The sequence below is a fragment of the Cherax quadricarinatus genome, chromosome 5 (assembly GCF_038502225.1).
Source record: "Cherax quadricarinatus isolate ZL_2023a chromosome 5, ASM3850222v1, whole genome shotgun sequence".
Lineage (NCBI taxonomy): Eukaryota > Metazoa > Arthropoda > Malacostraca > Decapoda > Parastacidae > Cherax > Cherax quadricarinatus.
In genome coordinates, this window is record NC_091296.1 from 73,992,297 (window position 1) to 74,014,580 (window position 22,284).

The 22,284-nt window shown below is 38.6% G+C and overlaps 1 protein-coding gene across 4 annotated transcripts in view; it reads left to right on the forward strand.

Moving 5' to 3' along the window:
* The window catches only part of LOC128685105 (MFS-type transporter SLC18B1-like), a 46,330-nt gene extending 24,296 nt beyond the window's left edge, over nt 1-22,034 (forward strand). The window contains exons 8-15 of one of the 4 annotated variants that reach the window (XM_053771623.2): nt 730-818; nt 1,073-1,160; nt 6,611-6,747; nt 15,773-15,972; nt 16,154-16,252; nt 16,538-16,606; nt 18,212-18,305; nt 19,521-22,034. In XM_053771623.2, coding sequence (XP_053627598.2) covers nt 730-818; nt 1,073-1,160; nt 6,611-6,747; nt 15,773-15,972; nt 16,154-16,252; nt 16,538-16,606; nt 18,212-18,305; nt 19,521-19,577 — 833 coding nt within the window. In that variant the 3' untranslated portion in view covers nt 19,578-22,034. Of the gene's footprint in view, nt 1-729; nt 819-1,072; nt 1,161-6,604; nt 6,748-6,939; nt 7,186-15,772; nt 15,973-16,153; nt 16,253-16,537; nt 16,607-18,211; nt 18,306-19,520 lie in introns of those variants that run through there. The other 3 variants (XM_053771622.2, XM_053771624.2, XM_070104286.1) reach the window with 3 other exon arrangements.
* The last annotated feature ends 250 nt before the right edge of the window (nt 22,035-22,284 follow it).

Genomic DNA, 22,284 nt, shown 5'->3' on the forward strand with positions numbered 1-22,284 from the left:
GATTAGTCCATTTCAGACCCCCAAACATACACGTACAAACGCACTTACATAAATACACTTACATAATTGGTCGCATTTGGAGGTGATCGTTAAGCGGGGGTCCACTGTAGTGATAATACCATGGTATTTTTCATATATTAACAGATAATAATATAACGCCGAAAGTCTCTATTTTAGCTATAAACGGGGACTTTCGCGCTATAATATTAAGTGATGAACATTTTCTCTTACAATAGTTAAATAACACAGGATGACCAATTTCAAAGATATAACAGTGATCATATAGTAGTATGTTCAAGGGGAAATTCTGAACCCATACAGGTCATACAGTATATGATCTAAAGTTTGATCCAGGAAAGGAGATGATGGTTCCACTTCTCTAGATCAAGAGCCATTCACAGGCATAGACACTTCCATTGAATTGTCAGCGACCATAACTGTCCCTTAAGCTGGTCCTCTACCAAAAATATCTATTCCTCTTTAAACCTTCATTAACATTTTGCCTTTCTACACTTTTCACATCTGTTTTGCCATCATTAAGATAGCTGTAGAAGCTCATTAGAGAACAAAATACTTTTAATTCATTGTGCTCCTTTGATCCTTCTTAAACGTCTGATTTTTATCAGAGATTTTTGGGACTTGTTTCTAAAATCAAAATTTTGAATATTGTGATTGTAAGCAACTTTATCAACAGATCAGTTTCTTAGTCTATGCAAAATCTCTCTCCAGATGACATGAATGCTGTGAATGGAATGCTGGAAACAGTGTCTGGTTTGGGCATGTGTATTGGTCCTGCTGCTGGTGCCTGGTTGTATTTGGTAAGTGTACTCTTGTATCTGGGATAGAGGAAAAAAGCGTAACCTTTGGTTTGAGATTGGAAAGTGTAGCGTAATATCCCCGAAACCTATTAACACCTAACATTCCCTCCCCCCCATCCTCTACCTACCAAAACTCTGGGATTGTAAATGTCCCCTTTTTTTTTAAACAACCCTAACTTAACCATCATTTTAGCATTGTTCCTTAACATAATGACTTTAGTCATTGTGCTAACTAATATTGTCTTGGTCCTAAGGAAGGAGGATTCAGCCTGCCTTTCTTCTGCCTGGGAACCTTCATTCTCCTCACTGTTCCTGCCAGCTACTTTGCCTTCCCTAGTAATGGTAAGCTTTATCAAAAAATTTAAAAGCAGTGTTTGCCCTCCACTGTCTTTTCTCTTGTGTCTCGGTCCATTATGAGCAATAACCTTCAGTACTAATGGTTAGTAAATTTGTAAAGGAAGATCACTCTTTTGTAAAACCATTGATCAAATTATATCATTCAAGATGGCTTTGAATTGTATTTGCAATGGATTATTGACTTTTTTTCAATTAAGATCTAAAAGTTGAAGCTAAGAACCTATCTCCTGCTTTGTAAGCAAGTATCACATTTACCATTTTTCACTTACTGGTATGATACCCAATTGTAGTGATCCATTGAATGGACTAGCTAATGGTTTGCCTAGTTGTGATCTTGCATAATTTATTTTTGCCCTATCCTGTATAATTATTGATTTCTAGGATTTTGTTTATCTCCTTGTGTACAATAAATACAGTGGACCCTTGGTTTTTGTGATTTCCCTTGGATTTCAGCAGTCGTACAGTACATGTCCCAGTAGCCTTGCGCACACTAAGCCTCCCACAGACGCATTCAAGAGTCAGTCTGGCATTGTTTCTCGGCGAGTGAACATTACCCTGCGAGGTAATACGAAACATTTCATAATACGTACATTATTTTTTGCACTTGTTTGTGTGTGACTGTTAAATAAGCCACCATGGGCCCAAAGAAAGCTGCTAGTGCCAGCCCTTTAATAAAGAAGGCAAGAAACATGATAGAATTCAAGAAACACACCAGCGAAGGCACTTCCCCACACACACCTGACAACCCTATGCCTGTTGTGGAATCTATTGCAGCTTTGGGGAAATCCATGGGGTTGGATGTGAGTCAGACCACTGAACCTAACCACTGAAGAACTGCAAGAGCTTCATCTGCAACAGCAACAGACCACAACTGAGGAAATTGCTTCAGAGGAGGAGGAGAAAGAGAGAGGGGAAAAAGGTGCCTTCTTCAGTGATTAAGGACATTTATGCAAAGTGGAATGAGGTGCAAACTTTTGTGGAGGACCATCACCCTAGCAAAGCTGTTGTAGGCCGTGTCTGTGACATGTTCAATGACAACGCTTTGTCCCATTTTGGGCAAACCTTAGAGATGCCAGAAACAGTGCTTTCTGGAACAAATTTTTAAGCAACCGAGGTCCAGTGACTCTCAAGCTGGTCCTAGTGCCATTAAAAAACAAAGGGAAGTAACCCTGGATAAGGACTCTGTACCTAAAGTCTTTATGGAGGGGGATTCTCCTTCCGAACAATAGTAACTTCTCCCTCTCCCCTCCTCCCGTCTTGCATACACCAACAAGTCTTCAATAAAGGTAAGTGTGATGTTATTTTTGCTTTATATTGATTTGTCATTCTTTTCTGTATGTAAATCTATATTTAATCTCTAAAAAAAAAAACAAAAAATTTGTTAATACTTTTGGGTGTCTGGAACAGATTAATTGGATTTACATTATTTCTTATGGGGAAAATGGTTTTGGTTTTCGGCAGGCTCTCTGGAACGGATTAATCTCAAAAACTGAGGGTCCACTGTAGTAAAAAATGGTACAAATTTCTTTGCCATTAGCAGTAAGTTGACTCAAATTACATAAGTGGGCCCAGATTTTCCCCTAAACTTTATTCTATATACCTGACAAACCCTTTGGGTTGGCCTTAGATTCCCTCACAACATCTTTTGGCTTATCCTTATTATTTTTTACATTGAATTTATTGGTCAATAAAGTGACCCTTCTTTTGATTCACTATTAAATGCCCCTTTTTACCCCCAGAAATGATTGTCTATTTATTCATTTAGTCAGTCTTTACTTGTGCAAGACAGGTATACAATACCGACAAGATGAAAGTTAAGACACTTGTGCAGCATCTGGTTATCTTTATTGTAGACTTTTCACCATCCAGTGGCTTTATCAATACAGATTCTTGGACATAATTAGAAAACAAGATATATATATAAAAGATGAGGTAATCAGTCCCTCAGCCTTGGAGGTGGTGTTTACAGCACCATGGTTGTAGAGATTCTGAAGCACAGGTAAGGAGACTGGCGCTTATATAGGCGTCAGTGAATAGGGACGTGTAGCAGACGAGGGCATAGTCACTGGTAGGCGGGATTCCCCAGTGGAAGTAGGTCCTTCCCAAATTGATGGGCTAGTTGTAGAAGTCGTGAAGAAGGTCAAGTAGATGTCCTCTGAATCAAGATACCATGATGTTGCAGTGCCTGACAAGTTGTGCAAGACAGGTATACAATACCGACAAGATGAAAGTTAAGACACTTGTGCAACATCTGGTTATCTTTATTGTAGACGTTTTGCCATCCAGTATTGATAAAGCCACTGGATGGCGAAACGTCTACAATAAAGATAACCAGATGTTGCACAAGTGTCTTAACTTTCAGTCTTTACTTAATTTCACTCTGGAGTGAGTGTGGCTTGGGCTACTTGACAACTTTTTCCAAATTTGTCATTAAGGTAATTTAGCAGATATTGAAATTAGGTGATTTGTGATCACTTTCCTCAAGCTCTTCATTAACTTTAAGGTTATTTATCATATTCCTTGTTTGACAAAACCAAATCAGGCAAATTATTTCTTCTAGTTGGTTCTAAAAAATCATACTTAAAAAAGCAGTCTTGGACTATGTGATACAAATAAAGGGCTCTTAATCCAAGGAATTAGAACCCCGTTCCTCTTCCTCAGATCCCACCTGATTACCCCATTACTCCTAGTTTCCTAATATTGCATGTTCTTTATGGGTTTAGCACTTCCCTATGATTAAAATGCTGTACAAGTCACCCATCACTAATCCAGCAATCAGTTATCCAGTTCCATCAGTAATCCAGCACTAATTTCAGCTAGCATAATTTCAGATTTCATCATTATACTGACTCGAATCATTATACTGACTCAGAAATTGTGCATATGGTTGTAAATCCACAGCAACAAGCCAGTGGAGGAGAAAGCAGTGGTGAAAATGAGGCAGGTGTAGCAGAAAGTCTCTATTGATTAGGTTAATTAAGTGTATTCTAATCTAATCACTCTGTAATCCGGCAAACTTGCTAATCTGGCTTGCTACAGGTCCCAGCGATGCCAGATTAATGAGGGCCAACCTGTAATATAATAGGCACATTCTCTTAATCCTAGGTAGTAGGTTGGTAGACAGCAACTGCCCAGGGAGGTACTACTGTCCTGCCAAGTAAGTTTAAAATGGAAGTCTGTAATTGTTTTATGTGATTGTAGGATTGCTGGTGTCTCTTTTTTCTGTCTCATAAACATGCAAGATTTCAGGTACGTCTTGCTACTTCTTACACTTAGGTCACACTACATATGCATATACAAACATCTCCATGGGGAAGTGGACAAGAATTCTTCCTCTATAAGCCATGAGTGTCATAAGAGGTAACTAAAATGCCAGGAGCAAGGGGGTAGTAACCCCTTCTTCTAGAGAAAACGTAATTCTTCCGACACTTCTACAAACCGTTTGGCAAACATCTCATATATATTTGTATAAATTTTTATACTGTGGGTGTATGTATCATGTTTGTGTGTTACATAATGTGTTTCTTATATAATTTTGAAAAAATATCTTAGATAGATTAAGGGAAATGTCTATATTAACGTAATATGCGACATTAATGCGCCCAAGAGATTATTATTACTATTATTATTATTATTATTATTATTATTATTATTATTTTTATTATTTATTATTATTATTATTGCATCAAGAGTAGAGACACTCTTAGTGATTTTAATGTGTACCTACATGCCAGCACAGTGTGTAAGTTTATTTAGGTACAGGTGTACACAAGTTTAATTATCAAGTACAATACATATAAAATATACAATAACTTTAAAACACTTGAAATTTTGGAAAGTTTCCAGACATAATAAGGAGATGTGCTCAGGGAGAATGTAAACAAACTCGGTGGGCCGCTGTGACCGTATTAGAAAGACAGGTGGGGGGAGCCGTATAGCGAGTTTTGGTCATAATTTGAAATGTCCGTATTAGCGGGACGCCGTAAAGTGAAACGCCGTAAAGCGGGGCCCTCCTGTATACGTTTTGTGTCATACATTTAACATTGCCACGATAAGCCTGAGTACCTAGACATGAGAGAATGGGTGTGAGCACTCGCTGTGCGCCATATTAAAATAATTGGGGATGCCAGGGTACCATATGCTCTTTTTTCCTATTAACCCTTTGAGGGTCAACAGGCCCTCTCCAAGACTCGTTCTCAGGGTCAGCCAAATTTAAAAAAAAAAATTATTTTTTCTTATGAAAAGATAGAGAATGTTTTCCCGATCATATTGACACCAAAAGTATGAAATTTGATGGAAAACTTGCGGAATTATGCTCTCGCGAAGTTAGCGGTCTCGGCGATGTTTACGCATCAGCGATTTTGCCCACTTTGAGCCCTATTTTCGGCCAATTCCAGTGTACTAGTCGACAGAAATCATAACTATTTTTCTAGAACTCTATTTTTTCTATTAAGTACAAGAAACCACCCATTTACTGATTTCAACTATCCAATACATTGTACAGTGGTCAGAATTTAGAAATTTTGCCAATTTCACACAAATTTCAAAAGATGCCAATTTCCAAATAGGGTCCAGAATAAACAAAGACATTCCTGGCACTAAAATAACATTTCCTCTGTTCGTTAGTCACATCCCCATGCCCCTCTTATATTTCTTTGGCTTTCCACTTTCAATTTTTATTCTTACAAAAAATAGAAGATTTACTGTTATGCAGACTGCTGCATTAGTGTAGAAATGGTACAAATAATATCAGCGCACTTGTGAAAGAATATTAGACTCGCCAGTTGATGTGTATTGGACGCTTGGCATGATTTGTTTACTTTTGAACTTTGGTAAAAATCGAACATTTCTGCTAATTTGAGCTCAGTTTCAAGGTACTTTTCATTGCAAAACCAGTCAAAATCGTCTGGATTTGTGTAATATGTCTTCCATTCTATAAAATGAGACCAAGAAAACTAGAATACAACAATAAATACCATACGAAAATACAGTGCAAAGTCGCTTTTTATTCCAAAAACACGGTCAAAGTTTTTTTTCTCATGCACTGTGTGCTGCAGGATTTTTTTATATTGCGCACACTGACCACATAGACCCATTCTTTCATATGTATGCCTACCAGCTTTCTCCCACTAGATTTGAGGGCGCTAGAATTTAGGCGTACTAGTACGTCAAAAACCCTGGGTCGTAAGCCGTACTAGTACGGCCAAAACCCTCAAAGGGTTAAAAAACAACAATTTTTTTTTTTCTCAAAAAAGTTGGGGCAGTACGGTAGTGAATGTATATATACGTTTGGATCGTTTATGGGTTAATTGTGAGCAGATGCACTGATTGGCCTTCTGGACCCTGCAGTATTTAACATTCAAAATTCTTTTCTTCCCACTTAAAAATAAGACCCTTTGCTCCCTGCTTGCAGTACTACAATGTTTCAGAGATAGAGGTGGAGCGTGGGGCAGCTAGGTCAGCTTTGCGAGTGTTGGTGCAACCTGGAGCACTTGTCTCTCTCCTTATACTGTTCACTACAGCTGTGTGTCTAGCAGTCCTCTATCCCACCCTCCAGCCCCACATGAGCAAGGTCAGTGTCTGTCTCCACATTTTCAGTGTATTCCTTTTCCCTCGTCCAGGTCTGTCTTGTAAATAGTGTCATCCTTGTTGATGCCTTTAGATGTAGATTTTATTCAAATTAGCCCCCCCCCCCCAAAAAAAAAAAAAAATAGCCCTTAAACTGTCTGGTTATTTCCATTGGATCCTCTAATTCTCTCACCAGGATGTGACCCACAACAGTCTCCCAACACCCAGGTACTTGTTTCTACATGAACAGGGGGCAATGGGTATAAGGAAACTACCCAAAGTTTCCACTCCTTTGGGAACCGAACCCCCAATCCCTCTATAGAGCTGAGGCCGCTACCAATTGACCCCATGGCCACCCAGTACCAAGTACAAATCAAAGATGAAAAAAAGTTTATTTCTTTGTAAAGGTTACAGTGTGTAATTACAGTTTTGGTTTGCTAAGTACGAAGAAAGCCACTATCATGCCAGGGCATTTTGGGTAGACTAGTCCTAGTAGTAGATAATTACTTAAATCTAGACAAGATAAATGGTTAACTTGTATTAAAATCTTTATTTAACCTTAATACTAATGCAAGGTAGTCAAGGTGGAAGTTTATAAGAATAATAATCTTGAAGTTGCACATAATAAAAACTATTACAAATAATGGTTCAAACGGTAATATTTCATAAATTCGCAGATGTTTAATAGACTACGTCATATAATATACATATTTGGGAGAGTTGTTTCAAACTGATTAGAAGTTGTTGGTTTGGTTAGCATTGAGAGAAGAGATGATTTTTAAGCAATCCTAAATTTATAAGTAGTCAGGGGATCCTTTACTGGTTCAGGTAGTGAATTCCAGATCTTCAGGCCCTTTATGTGCATTGCATTTTTACATAGTTTGAGACTGACACTAGGGATGTCGCAGAGTACCTTGTGTTGTGACTTTGCTTTCTGTTGTAGCTATCAAGGAGAAGTTTAAGTGGAGGATTTATATTGGAGTTTAATGTTTTGTATATGTAGTAGGCACAATAATGTGAGTGTATGTCTCGTATGATTAGTAAGTTCAGGCTTTTGAAAAGTGGTGGGGTGTGCTGTCCAGCACAGGAGCTGGTAATCATCCACACAGCAGCTTTTTGGTGGGTTATTAAAGGTTTAAGATGGTTGGCTGTGGTTGATCCCCAGGCACAAATACCACAGGTGAGGTAGGGATATATTAGTGGTATAGGGTAAGGAGTGTCATTTGGGGTATATAGTATAATATCTTGGAAAGGATGCCATCCAATGGCTGGCTGGATGCCGAAACGTCTACGATAGAGATGCCCAGGTGTTGCGCATGTGTCTTAATTTCATCTTGTCGGTATTATACACCATTCTTGTACTACTACTACTACTACTACTTCCACCACCTCTTCCTGCCTATATATAGCCGTCCTGCTCCACTTCTGGTTAATGTGACTTTGTAAATGGTCCAAGTCGGACCGAAACGTCGTCGTAAGCTTCTCTCTTTTATGTGCGGGTTATTTGTGTATCGTTCCAGTCAGGGTATTGTGCCTTTTTTGTTATTTAATTTACCCTCAGTTTGTCTTGTAATAGGGGAACTGTGTATCTATTTATTAAGTTGGATATTTAAGGCTCTGTTTCCAAACAGCATGAAGGATGTTTTGTCTATGTTGAGAGTGAGTTTGTTGGTCATCATCCAAGTACGTATATATTTTTAGCAACTCATTGTTTAGTCTCTAAGTATAGCTGGGTTTGAGTGGGAGTAGACACTAGTGTCATCTGCAAATAGAACTGGTTTAAGGAGTTGAAATGCATTGGGGAGATCATTGATGTAGATGAGAGAGGAGTGGGCCTGGGACACTACCCTGGGGCACTCTGACAGCTACAGCCTGGATAGTGGAGTTGACTCGATTTGCATATACATACTGATGTCTATCATTAGGATAAGATTTTAGGTAATCGAGGGAATGTCCTCTGATGCCATAATGATTTAGATTTAGGTGCAGGAGATTGTGGTCCACTGTATCAAATGCTTTCCGTAAGTTAATGAAGAGCCCCAGGTGATAATCATTTTTATTGAGGACTGTATACATTAGTTCAAGCACTTGTAAAATAGCATCATTTATATTTTTTTTTTTCTAAACCCAAACTGGCAGGGGTTAAGTATGTTGTTGGATATAAGGTAGGAGTAAAGTCATTTGTGTATTATTTTTTCAAATATTTTAGAAAGTAAGGGCAAGTTTGCTATAGGTCTATTGTTTTTCAAATCAGTTGGATCACCTTCTTTGAGGATCGAGGTAACCCTTTCTGTCTCGAGTATGGACGAGAAGGTTGAAGACTCTACAGATTTGTTAAACAGTGTTGCAGTAATGGGTGACAGCATGTGAGTAGCTTTTTTTATATGAATGGTGGTATGTTATTTAGATCTCCTTTGTTTTTAATGATTTAATGATGAGTGGGACTTAAGTAGAATTAGTTGGAGCTAGATATAGTGTTTGGGTAGTTGCCAGTGAGGTAGTCTTTCGGCTGGGTATTTGAGCTAGGAATTTTGCTTGCTAGCTTCGATCCTACAGTAGAGAAGAAGACATTAAATTTGTTGGCTGTGGGTATAGGCTGTATGTGAGGTTTTATCTGGTTTAGTTAAGTTTATTTCTCTATTTCTAGACAGTTTTCTAGAGCCCAGAAGGATTTTATTGTGGCCCAGTGGTCTTCCATAATGGCCCAGGAGGGGGCCCATGCCCCCCCACTACCCCATATCAATCCCTGTTAGTCCGTTATGTCCAAGGGCAGTGGGCCGTGCAGAAGAGTTGAATGTTGTATATGGGTAGGCAGGAAGTTGATTTTTGTACCCAGTATTCCCACAGGAATCCTCACTCATGGATTCTGCTTGCCAGGGATCTTCTCCACTGTAAGTTTATGTAAGCATGAATTGGGTCACACCCAGAAAAAAAAAAAAGGTAAGTGGTAATGCATTATTTACAATGGGCAAAGTCAGGGTGTTTTTCGAGATTGGTTGGTAATATACTACTACAACATTTCTGAAGTCCTCTGTGTGACAGTATTTTAACTGCTCTCTTCAGACTTTCTTCAGATTTTTCACCTTTAGCATATTTTTTTTTATGTAGGTGTCTGCCAAGACCTTGACAAACTTTTATCCAAGTCTTCTACTGTAATGTGGGACCATTGATCTCTTGTACCTTCCAGGAAGATGCCTTGTTGCTATTGAGAGGTTATTGATCCAAAGAACTGAACTTCGCCTCCCTTTCCTCAGATTGAACCTAGTGGTCTCCCAGGCACTGTGACCCCTTTTGGTTTAGTGTTTACCCAATTAAAGTGGAATGATCTGTTTGATGGATGCAAATCATTTTAACCTTGTATGAGCTAATACAGTAAACCCTCCATTTAATGGACTCTGGAAATGCAAAATGAAATCCACTGGGTCAATTGATTTGGAAATGAACAAGGTCCTTTGGCCCCAGAATTGTTCATTAGTTAGTCAGGGCAAAACAATCTTTTTCTCTATCTACCACAGTTACCATTACTGGCTACCTGCTCCCCAATTACTAGTCCATTACATAGAGGTCTTACTGTAATGTCATTTTATTGTTTTATGGCAGATATAATACAGTACATTGTGAAAAGGTACAGTACGGTACAGTAATTTTTTTTTTTTTTTAAAGGGTGACTCCCTGTGGCATGCAGAAAGTATGTAACCTTTATTCGGCGCATGTGCACACCCTCATTAAAAAACTATCTCCCCAACCAGTGAACCTGGTGCTAAGGGTCAGACGATGGGGCCCCATCTTCAGATCAGTATCTAGGTTCAGCCAATGAGAAAGTGGATCTGGCAATTGTGGAGGTAACATGGTAACCACTCAAGGTTCCACCCTTGTCATTTCCATTCGAGAGCTGGTTGAAGCACAGTCTGCTCTCTAGTAGTAGTAATTCTGCTTGATTACCGTGGCGTGCACTAATACCTATTGCTTTACATAGTGTATATAGTGTACATACTGCTGTTTATACCTGGTAAAGGATAATACAAGTCAAAGTTTTTGGCTGTGTTTATTTTGCTCCCTTTACATCCAGGATAACAGGCTTTTTTGTTCCTGGGTTGTAATACTCCCCAATGGAAATTAACCAAATAGTGGCTTTATTGAGTTATCCTGGGTTACTAACCTGTCTGGGTTAATACAGTAAATTCTTGATGTAACAGATTAATGGGGAGTATTGTCTGAGTCTGTTAAATCAAAATGTAGAGTTTTTATTTTTTAAGTACTCCACTGCATACCTAATATAGTACTGTACACTATTTATATTACAATAAACATTGAAAATAAAGCAGTTAAAATTATAAGTAACTGGTAGATATTGCCTAATAATTTAAGTTCATTATATTGAGAATTTACTGTAATCAGAGTAAAACTTTGGACCCAAAAATTGAACCACATTGTCTCATTCAAAGTACAGGTACAGTACTATACTTAGTTTGAAAACTCCGGTCCAGCTAATCAGTGCCCCTGAATCCCTTCATGTCTCCCTGACACACCCCACCATCAGTTAACTACATGAAAACTGCCTATTCTTTTTTATCATACACACACAAAAACAACCTAGACCTGCCCTCGATATCTGTGATTCCCCACAATTCACAGTTTCACTCGCCCAATTAACTATAAACATAGAAATACGTAATACAACTATTACCTAATGAATCTTAACTAGTCATAAGTTTGCCTGTGATACTCCTAAATAAACACTATATATTGTACCAAAACAAAACTATTCAAATTGCTAAATTTACAAACTGTAATGCAGTTATTTAGCCTTAATACCAATATGCTGCATAATCTGTACCAATATAGAGTTTTGAATTAATCTTAGTCTGCCCAAAATGCCTAGTCATGCTAGGTGTGATAGTGGCCCTCTCTGTAATTAGTATTTTATAACATGTGAACCACACAATATCCTATAATATGTAAACCCTGCATTGTAATCTTTATAGACAACAAACTTTATTGGATTTGATTTGATTCATAGATGTTACCTTGCTCACTCCAACAGCCCATCAAATCCCAAATGCCACTTTTCTCCAATAACTCCAGTCCATCACACTTGCACATGCCCTGCCATCCTCCACTTTTGCCTCATCAGATGTATCAAATCAAATCAAATCAAATCAAAATTTATTCTCTATAAGGATTACAATGTGGGGTTTACAGATTTTGGTTATTGTGTGGTTTACATGTAATAAAATACTAATTACAGAGGGGGCCACTAGAACACCTAGCAAGGCTAGGCATTTCGGGCAAACTTAGATTAATTCCTAACCCTAAATTATTACAAATTGTGGAGTAAGTTGACTAAATACTAAGTGGCTAAATACTAAGTGACTAAATACTAGTTTGTGAGTTTAGCAATGTGAATGCTTTTGTTTTGGCACAATACATAGTTTCTATATTGGAGTATCACAGGCAAACTTGTGACTAGTTAGGAATCATTATTTTAAGATTAAGATACGTATTTCTGTGCCTATAGTCAAATGGGTGAGTGAGTGTAAGTGTGAACCACCAGGTGGTTTTTATGTAGTTAGTTGACAGGGTGTATCAGGGAGATAAGATGTTTTCTAACAGTAGTTTTGAAGGTGATGAATGTGTCTGCAATTCTAGAGTTTTCAGGTAGGGTGTTCCAGATTTTAGGGCCTTTGACATACATTGAATTTTTGTATAGATTTAGTTGGACAAGGGGAATGTCGTAGAGATGTTTGTGTCTGGTGTTATGCTTGTGGGTCCTATCACAACCATCAAGAAAGCATTTTAGGTCAAGGTTAATATTGGAATTTAAGGTCCTGTATATGTAGATTGCACAGTAGTAAGTGTGGTTGTTCTGAACAGGGAGTAAGTTTAGATCTATGAAGAGTGTGGGGGGGGGGAGTGTTGCCAGGGATGGGATTTAGTGATTATTCTTACTGCGGCTTTTTGTTGAGTTATTATTAGCTTTAGGTGTATTGCTGCAGTTGAACCCCAAGCACAAATAGCATAGGTGAGGTATGGATAAATGAGTGAATGGTATAGTGTGAGAAGGGCATTTTGCGGCATGTAGTATCATATCTTGGAGAGGATCCCAACTGTTTTGGATACTTTTTTTGACATGTGTTGGATATGGGTGCTGAAATTCAGGTTGTTGTCGAGGTATAGGCCTAGGAATTTGCCCTCATTATGTCTGGCAATTAGAGTGCTGTCAATCTTAATATTTAGTTGTGCAGCACCTGCTCTGCTACCAAACATAATATAGTAGGTTTTGTCTGTGTTAAGTGTAAGTTTATTGGCGGTCATCCAAGTTGATATTTTGAGCAGCTCTTCATTAACAATGGTGTTGAGGGTGGCAAGATTAGGGTGAGAGATGACATAAGTCGTGTCGTCAGCAAAGAGAATGGGTTTCAGGTGTTGGGATACGTTTGGAAGATCATTGATGTAAATGAGGAAGAAAAGGGGTCCAAGGACACTTCCCTGTGGAACTCCAGTATCAAGTGGCCGTGTTGATGATGCTGTGTCTTTAATGGTGGCATACTGATACCTATTAGTAAGGTAGGATTTGAAATATGGAAGCACATGCCCTCTTATACCATAATGGTCAAGTTTGTGGAGCAGGATGCCATGGTCTACTGTGTCAAAAGCTTTTCTTAGGTCAATAAAAATTCCTAGTGGATATTCCTTATTTTCCAATGCTGTGTAAAGCAGATCTAGCATTTTTACAATTGCATCATTAGTGCTTTTATTTTTCCTGAAACCAAATTGGCAGGGGTTAAGTATGTTTTGTGCCGTTATAAATGAATACAGTCTCCTGTGCACGAGTTTCTCGAAGATTTTGGATAGCAATGGTAAGTTTGATATTGGCCTATAGTTGTTTACATCTGTAGGGTCACCACCTTTATGTATTGGTGTAACTCTTGCTGTCTTGAGTAGTTTCGGGAAGGTGCTAGTTTCTAGTGACTTGTTAAAAAGTAATGAAATAGCATGCGAGAGGACATGGGGCGCTTGCTTGTACAATAATGGTGGGACATGAGACAGCCCCCCCCCCCCTCCCGAGTTATTTTTAAGTGACTTTATAATCTCGGTGACTTTGGTGGGCTCAGTTGGTACAAGATAGAAGGAATTTGGGAAATTCCCATCTAGATAGTCCCCGGCACGGGCGTTGGTACGTGGAATTTTACTGGCAAGATTAGATCCTATGGTTGAGAAGTAGTAGTTTATCTTGTTAGCTGTTTCAGTGGGATGCAGTGGTGTTTTGTTAGGTTTAGTTAGGACAATATTCTTGGTTTTTTCAGTTTGTGGGTGCCCAGAATCTGAGTGTGTTTTCCAGGTCTTTTTTATATCTCCTCTTGTCAGTGAATCTGCTGGAGTAGTACAGTTGTTTGACTTTCTTTATTACTTTGGTGAGAACTGATGAATAGTGTGAGAATATCTTTGTGTATTAAGGGAGGCTAATATATTGGTCCATATATGGTCTATTATGGTTTCACTTGTCTGTATTGCACTTGTATGTATTAATTCCTAAAAAGTAGAAGGTATGGTTTATATGATCAATATTTTTATTGCAGTGCTGAATGACTGCAGAATCCCAACATTTGCAGTTTCCAAAATTTTCTTCTCTCTCCTTTCCCTATGTTAGTAAAAGAAATTTGAAAGTGAATAAGAAAGAAAAGGTAAAATGAAAAAAGTATAGTAATAAAGGACATGAAATGAAACTATTGAAGAGATGAATGTTTTTAGGTACAGTATTTGAGAATATATGTATCAGCTGATGGATCTGTAAGGGAAATAAGTCACAATAAATGGTAAAAAAAAAAAAAAGGATGGGGCCAAGTCTGGAAAGAGTTTCAGTAAATGTCAAAATGAGAATTGCAGTACGTGTATAGTGATATTGCCACTTGTACGAGTGTGATGCATGGTCTTTGTGTTGCATAAAGCAGGAGGAAGCTGACAGCAGTGAAAATGTGTTATTGGAAAACAGAAATGAAATTAGGTGCAAGGGTTGGTGAGATGGTTTTGGTCATGTAGGAAGAATGAAGCACAGGTTAAATACGTATACAGTGGACCCCCGGTTAACGATATTTTTTCACTCCAGAAGTATGTTCAGGTGCCAGTACTGACCGAATTTGTTCCCATAAGAAATATTGTGAAGTAGACTAGTCCATTTCAGACTGCCAAACATACACGTACAAACGCACTTACATAAATACACTTACATAATTGGTCACATTTGGAGGTAATCATTATGCGGGGGTCCACTGTATATTTCTTAGCACAAATAAAGTTGAATAATAGGATGTTGAACATAAATCATCGTTTTATATTACCATGGAGGCATGTAGTCTAAAAAAAAAATTGACGTAGTACCAAGCTTACACTCCAGCAGTATCTGTGGGTATCTGTGGAGGTATTAAGGAAAATAGACTAATTGGACTTAATTTTGGATGTTGGATCATTCAGTTTTTGCTCTTTGGGAAGTTTTGGGTCAAAACAGGGCCAGGATTACTGTGACCTAGATTATTATTATAATCAAAAAAGAAGCGCTAAGCCACAAGGCCACTGTGACCTAGAAAGGTAGTTACAGTGAATGTTTTTTTTTAGGTTGCTCTACCTTGATGGAAAGAGAATAGTAGTTTATTTTTAATAGTCTGCCAAATATTTTCATCTAATTAGAATGGCAAGGTATTTTTTTCTTGGTTTATGAAAGTCAAATGCTTTTAATATTTCCTTTACCTACTAGTGTTTTAAATATTATTGATATTCTCCTCTTTTCAGTTAGTCACTGTTTTTGCCTTGCTAATATTATACAGGTCCACAACCCTTTGTCCAAAATTCTGAAATTGGAAAAGTTCACGCCACCACATGGGTCACGCCACCACATGGCGGCCTTGAGAATCATTCTGAACTTCGAAAAATTCTGAAATTCAAAATTACACTGGCCCCAAGGGTTTCGGACAAAGGGATGTGGACCTATATTCCTTGCAGATGATGTTTTCCCTCACATTCTGTGTCCTCAGCTGGGTGTGTCTGTAGAGGGCGTGGGACTGGTGTACTTGCTGCTCTCCGCATCCTATGCTGTCTCCTCTCCTCTAGCAGGCCTTGCCACAGATCGTTTTGTTTGCCCCTTTGGTATCATGCTGGTGGGCCTTCTGCTCACTGCTGTTGCCTACATACTTATTGGCAACTCCCCACTCCTGCCTCATCTATCCCACGATGAGTAAGTTGGAAGGGATAGTAATTAAGGACTTATCCCTAAATGTCTCCAAAATGAGAATGAGGTCTGAATCTTTCAGGTTTGAAAAATAATTGTTTTGGGCATAGGAGGATTTTTTGCAACTGTACTATTCTAGTGTAGTATGTTCCATATCCAGTCTTGTGCATCCTCATGTTTGTTCCAGGCTGTACAATGAAGATGTGGCTGGTATTGTTTTACTAGGACTTTCATCTGCCATGTGCATCGTGCCTACATACGGTGCTATACTGAGCATTGCTGTTAGGTGAGTTGATTCTTGGGTAACTATGTGGACAAGCTAAATATACATTTATGTAACTCTGGGATTTACATATTTGACATTAGTGTTCTTGTTTTCCTAATCTAATAATTTTTTTTTATCATGGTTTGCATTATGTATATTTATGAATTTAAAATACAAATAATTGCAATACTATACTATACACTCTGGTTAATGTAATTCATTAATTTTTTTCCTGACTTGGAACACTGCCACCTTCCACTGTTTTTTGCCCTTTAAAGTTGATGTTCTCTGCTTCCATGTAATCAGTGCAGGAGACGATGACATTAATACATACAGCATGGTGGGAGGAGTCTGGTCGGCAACATACTCTCTCGGGTGAGCAATTAATGCTGGATTGTCACAGTACCTAGGCTAAAATAATTCAAAAGTGACCCACAATATGAAAATGAAAACCAGAGGGGCTCTTATGACCCATCCTGAACTATTATCACTTTACAAGTGAGATAGCAAGAAGAAACCCAAAAGTTAAACCAGAGCATTAAGGATGATTGTGGCAAAGGTGTATTATTAGTAGGTATTGCAGTATTTAAATGGATAGAAAGTTTAGCAGTTTATCATACTGTACTATCCTTTAAGTGGTTAAAAATTTTATGTATGCAGTATTTTATTAATTACAGTTCTCTTCAAAGGAGGTTCCTTGATGCCAGTGAGAGGCTCTTGATCAAAGAAATTAAACCTCTTCTTGCCTTCCTTAGATCAAACCAGATTGCCTCTCATTCCCCATGTGCTGTATGACCCATATGGGTTTGGCACTTCTCCTTAACCCTTAAACTGTCCAAGCAGACCTATGTTCACATGTGTAGTGCTCCAAAAGTAGATTTACATTTTTTTTACATTTTCAAATATTACAAAAAAAAAAAAAGTAGATCAAAGTTTTTTTACACATTTTCAAATGTAAAAAAAGAAAAGATCTACTTTTTTTACATACTTTCAAATGTTGAAAAAACGTAGATCTATGTTTTGACAGCTTAAGGGTTAAATAATATCTAATTTGCCTCGCACACACTGAATTTTTTGGTCCTTGATTAATAGTCAAATTGCATGTATAGTGTGCATAATCCTGTACTAAGTTCTAAATGTTGGACAGGAAAATAACCATGCCACATATAAACTAAATAATGTAGATCTTAATATTACTGATTGCGTAAAGGATTTGGGAGCTCTGGTTAGCAGTAACCTGAAACAAAGACAACAGTGCATAAGCATTCACAATAAAGCTAACAGAATACTTGGCTTCATATCAAGAGGCGTAACTAATAGAAATCCTCAGGTTGTTCTTCAACTTTATATATCTTTGTTAGGCCTCATTTAGATTAGGCTGCACAGTTCTGGTCACCATATTACAGAATGAATATAAATGCACTGGAAAACATACAGAGGAGGATGACAAAGTTGATCCCATTTATCAGAAATCTTCCCTGAATCTGCACACTCTATAGAGGCGTAGAATTAGAGGGGATATGATTGAGGTGTATAAATGGAAAACAGGAATGAATAAAGGGGATGTAAATAGCATGCTAAAAATATCTAGCCTAGACATGATTTGCAGCAATGGTTTTAAGCTGGAAAAATTTAGATTCAGGAAGGATATAGGAAAGCGCTGGTTTGGCAATAGTTGTGGACGAGTGGAACAAACTCCCGAGTACCGTCATAGAAGCTAAGATGATGTGTAGTTTTAAAAATAGGTTAGATAAATACATGAGTGGGTGTGGGTTGGACCTGACTAGCTGGTGCTACTGGACCAGATGCCGTGCTTCTTCCTTAAGTGGAGGACCTGTCCCGCATGGGCCAGTAGGCTTGCTGCAGTGTTCCTTCTTTCTTAGGTTCTTATGAGCAACAAACTGCACTGGGGAAGGAGGGGGAGGAAATGGGATATAATTTGGTTAAGACCCTTTCAGGCATCATGACTTTCATCAACAGGGAGATGCTGGGCCCCCTCTATGGTGGGATGATGATGGCTTATGTCACTTTTGCTACAGCCACCACCCTCACTGCCCTTCTGCCCATTGCTGTGGTGAGTGTTCCATTGATCGGAAGTGCCTTGTCTTATTCTCTTTTCTCAATTTTACATTTTCCATAAACTTCCTACTCCCTTGTATCCTCATTTTCCAATTTCTTCCTTTATCTAACTCTTGCCTCTTACTTTAAGGTCATTGAATTCTTTCATTCCTCTTCCTTTCCATCTTTTTCATTTTTTTTTTCTCTAGTGAAGGATTCTTGATCTAAGAAATTGGAGCAATATTTGCCCTTTTTCCTCAGATTAAAACAGAATCCTCCCTAACTTTCTTAAAAAATATTACATCTGTGATAATTTCAGTAATTTTCAGAAACATGAAATGTAACTTAAAGGCTTTGATTGCACTGTATTATGATTTTTGTAGTAGTGGGAAACTGGTGACACTAGCAACAAGTGGGTAATGATAGTTGCAACTTTTTTTTAGTTATGTAACTTCCTTGGTCATCTCCCACCAAGGCAGGGTCACAGTTCAGATTATTGTATTTTTTGGTATATTAGGCACTTCCAGCCCCCCCCCCCTTCCCCCACACACAAAAAAAAAATGAAAATTACCCTATGCCTTGTATGCTCAAGGTCAGGAACAAGAGTATGCTTTGGGTTACTGGCAGATGGTAGTTTGTGCTGACTGGTTTATTAAACTTCAAGCACCTTTCCCTCCTGCAAAACTGTTTCCTCAGATTATTTTAGTAATTAGTAACCATTACCATTATCACAGTAACTGGTATATAATAAGCAGACCAGTTTCAGCAGTTGTAAATAATGGTAAAGTAGCCATCTGTAAATGACAAGTAGCCATGTTTGTTTTGGCAGCAATAGCCTAGGCAAGCTGTGCAAGGTTCTACCCTGTCTCAGCTACACTGCAGATGACCAGCCAGCTATATGCTCACTCATTTTGAAGAAAGCCTTGCATTTTCTTTTACTTTCCTCATAATTTGCCTGTTAAAATTGGGGTGCACCTTGTAGGAGTGTGCCTAATATGCTGGGAAATGTGGGACCCTCCAACTGCAACATCTTTTTAGATTCAAAACATTCAATATCCAAAGGCTTGAAAGATCCTTAAAAAAAAAACAAAAAAAAAAAAAATCAGCCCTCGTTCTCTCTTAATTTCATTTTTCATCAATCATTCTTTTGTTCCTTTTAGTCCTCCATTTTTTTTTTTTTATTTCCAGTTGCTATTTAACAAGTTTTTATCGCTCATTTTTCCTCCTCCAGGCAATTGTGTTAGGGACCTACAAGTGTACCACTTGTTTCCCCATCACCTCAGAATGAGCATCACTTGCTTGCCTAAAGGGACTTTGCCTGCATGTAGCAATAAGTTACTACTCCATCCACTTCCTTTTGCATAATATGCTACTTTAGCTGCACTTTTGTGTTTTTTATTCCAGTTGTCAGAAAACTGGATCATGTTCAAAGTTTTCTTTGCAGATACTATTGTCTGCCTGTTTTACTTGTCTTTAGCTCTGTCCATCTCAGAAGCATAATTGACACAACAAATGGCACATAAAAAGGTGCATCTTCATAAAGCACCATCTCTACTTGTGTGTGTTCCTAATCAAGGCAATATTACCTAACCCAAAGTAGTGCCTCAAATATGTAAGTCATGGGATAACATCCAACTAATTACTTTTGTAAATATAGTATAACAAATGAAAAAGCAAAGAAATTGACCAGTGATAATAAATATGCTATGACAAATATAATTGCACTTAGTCTTGTTTATAAAAACTTCACAGTATCAAAACAATGACTTGAACTGTGAAGGCAGTAATAATGGGCAGAGGGGGCAAGTAGTAGGTTGAGAGACTTATGCTAGAGCCTGGATGCTGGCTACCACTGATTGGTGATGGTCATGGCAGTGGTGAGGCTAGGCACATTACCTAGCCGGAAGTGAATTTGCAAGGAGGAGTTTTCCATAAGCATAAATGTTTCCTCAAACCTGCATGGGTCATTGATCACTGATGGCAGAGTACACAAATACCAGGTCACAACACTTTCAGTACTCTGGCAACATCGTACCGTTCAGCACATACCCTCTCATTTGAAGTTTGGTGATTGCTTCCTAAATGCCACTTCTACTATAGACAAGAAATGAACTCAAAAGAGATGGTACGTGTGTGCACACACAAGGCTTCAACAAAGCAAACACGCACATTTTGTGAACAGTGTAAAACACTGTGTATAAGAGCAGTGTTTCCAGGCCTTCCACAGACTGCAACAGTTCTAGAACATGACCAGTGCCTGTAATATACATTATGTATATAAATGTTATAAGAGTAACAATGTGAAACATTTGGACCTGTGTTTACATAGTGTATACACGTTTTTGTCAACAGTGTACCAATGACTTATTAGCGTAGGTATTATGTTGTACTTAGTGGGTAGCCCTATGTACATTGTGCATAATAAGAGTCTCACAGGATACAAAAGTTGCTGGGAAATGTAAAAAATAAAAAATTAGAAAACCCCCAGAAAAATTTTAATGCCTAGTGCAAGGCATTCGCCACTGTAGCCTTCATATTTCAGTGTATTGATGGAAAAAATTTAATTACCAAAAAAATTTTTTGTAAATGCTGACATTGTAAGCACTTAATTTTGGGGCATCTGACAATGAAGGGGTTAAGAGAGTACGTTTGAGAAGACCAACAGGCTTGTCATCTAATTTAAAATATTTTGTAGATTAATAGCTTGAGTAGCATCACTAACCCAGACTATACATACCCCATTATGCTAGGTATGGAAAGTGATACTAACCCCTGCTGCTGCAATTGTTTGGTTGACTATAATTGCACAACACCTGGAGCTATAGTCCATAATCACTTCCACTCCCATTCTCATGCCACCGCTGTGTACACAGATGGCTCTAAGTCTTCAGACGGCGTCGGATTCGCAGCAGTGTTTCCGGACAGCGTCGTGCGGGGGCATTTACTATCTTCGGCTAGCATTTTTACTGCTGAACTGTATGCCATTCTTGCAGCACTTATTCGTATCGCATCTATGCCTGTGTCATCATTTGTGGTAGTCTCAGATTCCCTTAGTGCTTTACAGGCTATACAAAAATTTGATACATCTCGCCCCCTAGTTCTCCGTATCCAACTTTGGCTACGCCGTATCTCTACGAAGCATAAAGATATTATTTTTTGTTGGGTCCCTGGTCATGTTGACGTACAGGGCAATGAACAGGCAGACACTGCTGCGCGGTCAGCAGTACATGACCTACCAATTTCCTATAGAGGTGTTCCATTTCTGGACTATTTTGCTACAATAGCTGCCCACCTTCGCGCCTGTTGGCAACACCGTTGGTCAACTCTGCTTGGTAACAAACTTCATTCTATTAAACCGAGCATAGGTTACTGACCGTCTTCTTGTCATCAGTGCCGTGGTTGGGAGACCACTCTCTCCCATCTTCGCATTGGCCACACTCGTCTTACTCACGGGTATCTCATGGAGAGGCACCCTGTACCTCTCTGTGAGCAGTGTCAAGTTCCAGTATCGATTAGCCACATTCTGTTAGACTGCCCCCTCTATCAACGAACACGCAGAATTTACCTCCAACGCCGTCTTCGTTCTACTACTCTCTCTTTACCTTCCCTTCTTGCTGATGGACCCTCCTTTAATCCTGACTCTCTCATTGACTTCTTGACAACGACTGATTTACTCCACAAACTCTGATGATGATACCTTACGCACTCCCCTCAGCCCTTTCTAGCTCAGTCTCTTGCTGCCCTTTACCTTTTCACCATACACTGCTCCACTGTTATCCATAACCTATTACTCATCCACCTCCCTTTTGCCACCTGATGCCCTCGCTTCCTTCCTGCCCTGCAGCGCTGTATAGCCCTTGTGGCTTAGCGCTTTTTATTTATTATAATAATAATAATATACAGTCCATACAGATTTAGCACTTCTGAAGATAGTGTATTCATAACAGGGTAGTGACATCAGAACTTTCATTTTACTCAGTTCTGAGTATGGTGAA